The sequence below is a fragment of the Quercus suber genome, unplaced genomic scaffold (assembly GCF_002906115.3).
Source record: "Quercus suber isolate HL8 unplaced genomic scaffold, Cork oak 2.0 scaffold_382, whole genome shotgun sequence".
NCBI classification, from domain to species: Eukaryota; Viridiplantae; Streptophyta; class Magnoliopsida; order Fagales; family Fagaceae; genus Quercus; species Quercus suber.
The window spans coordinates 590424-598123 of record NW_027069834.1 but is presented as its reverse complement, the minus strand read 5'-3'; the positions used below and the strand labels follow the sequence as shown (position 1 = coordinate 598123).

General features: G+C 34.8%; 1 protein-coding gene across 1 annotated transcript; it reads right to left on the bottom strand.

Moving 5' to 3' along the window:
• Positions 1 to 5084: 5084 nt before the first annotated feature.
• On the bottom strand, positions 5085 to 5918 carry LOC136062105 (uncharacterized mitochondrial protein AtMg00810-like). The gene has a single exon (XM_065760789.1). It carries the CDS (start codon positions 5916 to 5918, stop codon positions 5085 to 5087), a length of 834 nt encoding a protein of 277 aa, XP_065616861.1.
• Between the last annotated feature and the right edge of the window lie 1782 nt (positions 5919 to 7700).

Below are 7700 nucleotides of genomic sequence, written 5' to 3'. Positions count from 1 at the left end.
ATATATATATATATATATACATATAAATATATATATTACACCATAAATTTACAAACTTACCCTCCATCCAGCTTCCACAGTGTTTAATTCTCCAGAAGGACCTGATGCAACCCATATTTGAGCAAGACTAAATTCTCCATAAGAAACAAAAGGGCTCCATACGTTTAATGATGCTCGTGCTCCATAATATTCGCCACCCTCCAATTTGACAGCGGCAAACTAGTTCAAAATATCAAACTCATATGTTAGAAGTAAATTTTAATTTATAAATGAAATAGATTAACTCTGACTGTAATTAGTTTAAAGAATACAAATATGACATAATTTTATATATGTAAAAATATCATGTCATTTGATAAAAAAGGATTATACCTCATGACCACTGGAATCATAAAAGCTATGATTAATTTGTGTTCTTCTATGTGGTATCCATTCATTTTCTTGTGTTCGTCTTATGGGGACTGTTCCTTCTGGGCATTGTCCATTTTTATGCCAATTTTGAAATAGATCAGCTTGATATGAATTCTCTTTTGGACTGCTTGGGATTGAGTTGGGTTTCATCTAATCAACCAAAGTCGAATTACTAGTTATAATCCTCAATAATCATAATAAAAAGCTAAAAAAATGATATTCATATGACCTAAGACATTGCATTATGGAGTTAGTACTTCTCTTTAGCTTTTTTAATCTTCATTTATTATTGTTATTTTTCTTTTTCTTCTTAAATAATCTCACCCTTATAACTTATATAAACGTAATGACAAAAATAAAAAAATATAAAGTAAATAATTAACTATCTGCTTTTATCTTTTTTTTAGCTTTTTATTATGATTATTGAGGATTATAACTAGTAATTCGACTTTGGTTGATTAGATGAAACCCAACTCAATCCCAAGCAGTCCAAAAGAGAATTCATATCAAGCTGAGCTATTTCAAAATTGGCATAAAAATGGGCAATGCCCAGAAGGAACAGTCCCCATAAGACGAACACAAGAAAATGAATGGATATATACCACATAGAAGAACACAAATTAATCATAGCTTTTATGATTCCAGTGGTCATGAGGTATAATCCTTTTTTATCAAATGACATGATATTTTTACATATATAAAATTATGTCATATTTGTATTCTTTAAACTAATTACAGTCAGAGTTAATCTATTTCATTTATAAATTAAAATTTACTTCTTACATATGAGTTTGATATTTTGAACTAGTTTGCCGCTGTCAAATTGGAGGGTGGCGAATATTATGGAGCACGAGCATCATTAAACGTACGGAGCCCTTTTGTTTCTTATGGAGAATTTAGTCTTGCTCAAATATGGGTTGCATCAGGTCCTTCTGGAGAATTAAACACTGTGGAAGCTGGATGGAGGGTAAGTTTGTAAATTTATGGTGTAATATATATATATATATATGTATATATATATATATATGTGTGTGTTGGTTGTTAATTTAACAAGACATATTACACCAGAGGCAAAATGAGTGAAGAACTATTATCATCAAATTCACGAGAACCAAAAATGAAAGTTTAAAACTAAAAACTTTGATATTATTAGAAACTTGTGCTATTTGAATGCAATTAAGAAAATTGATATAAATTTTATAATTAATAAGTTGATAAACATTTCATTTCATTGTTTCAGGTTACTTCATGTGACAACAAAACAAGGTTTTTCACATATTGGACTGTAAGTTAATTTGTTTATTCCCTCCCAAATAGAAGTTAAATTTGCATTAGAATAGTTACCTTTACCATATAACAGCAGTTAGTAGGTACAACATGTAACTAATTATTTCTAGTTAGCAGTTAGCAGTTAATATTTCTAGTTGTCCACTTTTGGCTGGATGTAACTAATTATGTTCACTAGAGACATTGGACCTAAACTTTGCCCATTAAGGAGAAGATTTCAATTTTTAAAGCTGTAAGAGCTTTGAGCAAAGATGTCAATCTCCAGACATTGATCATTAAATTTGAATATAGTTCTCTTAACAATATCTTGGATTTTTTTAAACACAAAAAAAATAGCCTAAGAACAATAGTAGAAATTTGTTCATCTTAAACCTTATAAAAAACCCATTTAGATCTAAACAAATTTGAAAGAAACAATACTTAATAGAGAAGTGCTATGTCCACGACATTTTTACAATACTTTCACAGTAAATCTTAAGTAGCAAATTGTTATAGGCTTTTAACTTAAATCCACTACTAAAATTACTTTTTTATCCACCTGTAACAACAATTAACAATTTGCCACCTAAGATTTGTTGTGAAAATATTGTGGCATTTGTCATAATTAATATGTTTATTATATTTAGAAGCAATTAATGGTTTCTAAGATTTAATCTTAGTATCAATAATTAGTATCAATAATTAAAAAAAAAAAAATATGCCAAATGAAATGAAAGTAAATTTTTTACTCTCTTACAAATGCGTACTATGGACAAATTGTAATAAGGAAAACATGTAGATTGAAAAATTCATCTTCTTCTTACTAACCCCCTAAAAAAAAATCATAGAGCCACCATTTCTTGTAAATAATTAACACATGAAAATAAGTGCATCTAATACTCTATTTAATTACATAACAAAAATTTTGGTTACTACAATGTTAGTTCGATATATGTATAACCTAATAACTTTTGATTAGATCGATTAATATTTCGAAAATGACAAAATTTGGCTCCAAATATGTTTGAAGCCTTGGCTCCAACCACCAATAGGAAGATAACATGTGTCAGACATTTGCAACGCACATGACTCACTTAACCTAACTAACCAAGTAAGTCATGTGCATTACATATGATAGGACATATATCATGTTTCTATTAGAGATTGAAGACAGACTTTGTACTTTGAATATGACATTCAAAAACATGTGTAACTTGAGTAAAGAAAACTCTCTTTTTTCTTTTTCACTCTCACTAACTCATTGTGTTTATCTCTTCAGTTTTGGACTCCACTCACTCGTACTCTCTATCTTTCTCTGTTTATCTCTCTGCCCCTCTCTGATTTTTCTCTTCAGCTCTCAATAACCAAAAATGGCCGAATGGCCTCTTTTCTTCTTTTCTTCTTTTCTTCCTCAGCGTGTAAGAAGGACAAAGGATTTGGGGGGAAATGTATACCATTATAGTTCTCTAAATATAAATTTCCAAAGTATTACTCTTTCTAAATTAGCGTATGTACATGCTAAGACAAGGACTTTGGGGAAAATACTTTTGACTCTTTCTAAAACCGTTGTCATACTCAGCGGCTCAGCCATTATATAATTCCAATCATAACGAAGCAAAACTGACATTTCCTAGGGGAGATTTTGTAGTCTATAAAATTTGTGTACACGCCTTGCTCACTAAATTTTTGAACTTATTATATGCTTCAGGAGAATGGAAATTGGTGGCTCCAAGTGCAAGATCAGGTACTTGGGTATTGGCCTGGCTCCATCTTCAAATATTTAGTGAGTAGTGCTAGAAAAATTAGTTGGGGTGGAGAGTTTTACAACTCGGAACCGAATGGTAATCACACAAGGACTCAAATGGGGAGCGGCCATTTCGGCAATGAAGGCGGTGGAAAGGCAAGTTTCTTTTCGAAATATTGCATATACCGATAACAGTGGCAAGTTCAGAGATGCGGAGCCTCAAAGTCTGAATATATTGGCAACAAGACCATCTTGCTATAATGTAAAAGTAGAATATAATACCAATAGAGGCTATGGAACTCATTTTTATTTCGGAGGTCCTGGCTATTCAAGACAATGTGCAAAGTAATAATTCACACATTGTGGGGATCTCAGAAAGCCGAAATCGTTTTGGTTTACACAGTTATCATTTGACTTAGTGGTCCAATTATATTTTCTATAATATCCTTGAGGCACAATTTTCTATCTTTTTTTTTTAATGAAACCTTCGTAAACAAACCAGACTAAGACAACAAGTCAAATGCTGCACTACCGAGAAGCACCAAAATTAACAAAAGAGTCGGAATTGATATTGGAACCACACAAAAAGTAACCTAATAGAAGCTTCATTAGGTTTACTGAGTGAACGAGAAGAACAGAAAAACTCTTCCTTCTACCAGCAAGATAGGGTTATCGAATTTCAATTTGGTACTCTTTGGGAAAGTCCGAGTCATCTTCTTCGATAGGGTCGGTGGAGTTTTTGAGTGCATAGCTAATGGCTTGAAGGAATAAATCAGGGTCATATTTTGACTAATTTAGAGAGTACGGCAGGGGCAGCCTCAGAGTTCAAGGGGCGAGAAAGGGCGGACTGGATGAGATTCAAAGCTTCAGTATTGCTCCAGATGGGTGATTGAATTCTTGGTGATGGTGGATGATTGATCCTCGTCATTGTATAAGAAAGTACAGAGAACCAAGAATAGGAAGATGGGAAGCTCAAATCAGAGAGAGAAAGAGAGAGAAGTTTAGAACCAAGAAGAATTGTGTATTTCCCAACTAAATGAATCTGTACATTGATCTGAGACTAAATACAGAAAACAGAGTAAACAAAATATCCCACATTATGCGGAATTAGTTACTGCACGTGTTCTCGTTAGTTAAGTCACGTGTGAACAAATCTCACTAAACTATAAGTCACTAAACTACAACATTTAATTAAATTACACTGCACAATCAAAACTTCAGAACCAAGCTATCGTTCATCTTCATATTTTCATTCCTGGACTTCTTTCTTCTTCTATCTCATTTCTTCTCTTGCTTTCTGAACTAAATCACAGTTTTGATACGCCCCTTCAAGATGATAATCAGGACTGTGAATATTCACAATGTTCATCTTGGCAAGTAACACCCTCAATTGTTGACCACTGAGTGCTTTTGTAAGTAGATCAGCTAACTGTGAGTGAGTGGGAGTGAAAAACAACCTTATGACTTTGTCTTCAACCTTATCTCTGACCAAATGACAATCTATCTCTATATGTTTGGTCCTCTCATGAAACACGGGATTTTCACCAATATATATAGCTGCTTGGTTATCACAAAATAGCATTGTAGGTTTTGGATGATACACTTCTAAATCCTTCAACAAGGCTAATATCCAAGTCATTTCACACACAGTCACTGCCATGGCTCAGTATTCAGCTTCTACAGATGATCTAGATACTATGGATTGCTTTTTAGATTTCCATGAAACTAGAGAGCTACCCAAAAAGACACAATAACCAGTGGTTGATCTTCTGGTGTCAACACAAGATGCCCAATCCGCATCAGTGAATGCCTTTAAGTGTAAATCTGATGTTGATGATAGCAGAATGCCTTGTCCAAAACTTCCCTTGATATACTGCAGAACCTTATAGGCTGCATCCAAGTGTGGCTTTCTCGGTTTTGATAGAAATTGACTTAGCTTATTCACTGAGTATGTGATATCTGGTCTGGTAATGGTTAAGTATATTAACCTGCCAACCAGTCTTCTATAAACGCCAGGATCGGGTAATAGCTCCCCATGGTATTTACTTAATTTTAAGTTTTGCTCCATAGGGACTTTGCTAGGCTTGCAACCTGTCATGCCTGCATCTTTAAGCACCTCCAATGCATATTTCCTTTGACATAAGGAAATGCCTTTGTCTGATCTTGCCACTTCAAGGCCAAGAAAGAATTTCAAGTTTCCAAGATCCTTCAATTTGAACTCTTGATCTAGGAACACCTTGAGTTCTTCAACAGCTTGAACATCATTGCTGGCTATGAGAATATCATCCACATAGACCAAAAGTGCTATGAATGACTGATTAAACTTCTTGGTAAAAAGGGAGTAATCTGATCTTGACTGTTTGAATCCACATTTGAGAATAGTGGATGAAAATTTTGAATACCACTGCCTTGATGCCTGTCTAAGGCCATACAAGGATTTGTTGAGCTTGCACACTATGTTCTCCCCCTTGCTGTGGAACCCTGGAGGCAGCTGCATATAAACCTCCTCGTGAAGCTCTCCATGAAGGAAAGCATTATTAACATCAAGTTGAGTTAAGTGCTAGCCCCTCACAGTAGAAATGGCAAGCAAAGTTTTAACAGTGGTCATTTAGCAACAGGAGAAAAGGTTTCAGTGAAGTCTAAACCCTCCTGCTCTGTGAACCCCTTTGCTACCAGACGAGCCTTATACCTTTCCACTGTGCCATCAGCCTTATACTTCACTCTATAGACCCACTTGCATCCAATGGCTCTTTTATGAGATGGTAAGGGAGTAAGGGACCAAGTGTGTTTGGATTCTAATGCATCAATCTCAACAGCCATTGCAGTTTGCCATTTGGGATCTTGGACAGCCTCATGGTAGGAATGTGGTTTAGAAACAGTAGTGATAAGAGAGCAAAAATGGGCATATGATGGAGATAAAGTAGAAGAACCAATGAAATTTGATAAAGGGTATTTTGTACCTAAGGTGAGGAGTGAACCAGATTTGATGGCATGATTGGAATGTGCAAACTGATCAGTAATAACAGTGCTGCATTTATAGTCTTGCAAATAGGAAGGAGGCTTAGACACTTTAGTAGATTTTCTCAGAGATGGAGTTGAAGGAAGAATAGTAGGGTCCATGATGGAAGGACCAGAATTTTCAATAGAAATAGGTGGAGGAAAATCACAGGGTGGAGAATGTGATTCAGCAGGTGATGAAGAATTGAGTAAAGGATTAGAAGGTGAAGTAGCAGAGTTAGGTTTAGGAATGGGCTGATTGATGGCAGTATCAGAATGTGATGGAGAAACAAAATCAAATAAGGCAGATTGGGAGGTATTAGAAGTATCCAAAGGAGGAAAAAGATGAGGAAAGGTGATATTGGAGTGAGGTGAGGAAGAATAAGTGGATGAAATGAAGGGAAAGACAGTTTCATGAAAAGTAACATCTCTAGATATAAAGATTTTCTTGGTGACTAGATTAAGTAATTTGTAACCTTTGACAACAAATGGAAATCCCATAAAAACACATGGAATGGATCTAGGATCAAATTTTGATCTGTTGTGAGACAAGGTGGAAGCAAAACAAAGGCACCCAAAACCTTTAAGTGAACAAAAGAAGGGGGTTTGTTATAAAGTTTCTCAAAAGGGGTTTTATTCTCTAAAATGGAAGAGGGTAGTCTATTGATGATGTAAAAGCAGTTAAAACACATTCACCCCAATAAGAAATGGGCACATTAGATGAAATTTTAATGCTCTAGCAATGCTTAAAATGTGTTGGTGTTTCCTCTCCATAACAGAATTTTGTTGTGGAGTGGCAACACAAGAATATTGATGTATAATCCCATGATCCGCAAAGAAATCCTTAAGGAAAAACTCATGAGCATTATCAGTTCTAAAAGCTTTAATATTAGTGTGAAATTGGGTTGAGATCATTTTGTAAAAGAAATTAGCAGGGGTCTAGTTTCAGATTTGGACTGCATAAGATAGACCCATGTTGATCTTGTGGCGTCATCAACAATGGTGAGGAAATATTTAAAACCATTGTGAGTGGATTTTGCAAAAGGACCCCAAACATCACAGTGAATGAGATCAAAAGCATTAGCAGATAAATGATTGAAAGAAGGGAAAGGAAGCCGTTTGTGTTTAGCAATGGGACAAAGGGCACAATCTTTATTACTATGTATAGTGCTTACATCAGGAAGAATGTCACACAGGACCTGAAGTTTGGCATCAGAAACATGACCTAACCTAAGATGCCAAAGATAGGACTTTGTGGTAACAGGAACATCCACAACATTAT

Coding starts and splice junctions, on each gene's coding strand:
- LOC136062105 (XM_065760789.1), bottom strand. CDS start 5,918: ATGCAGCTGCCTCCAGGGTTCCACAGCAAGGGGGAGAACATAGTGTGC.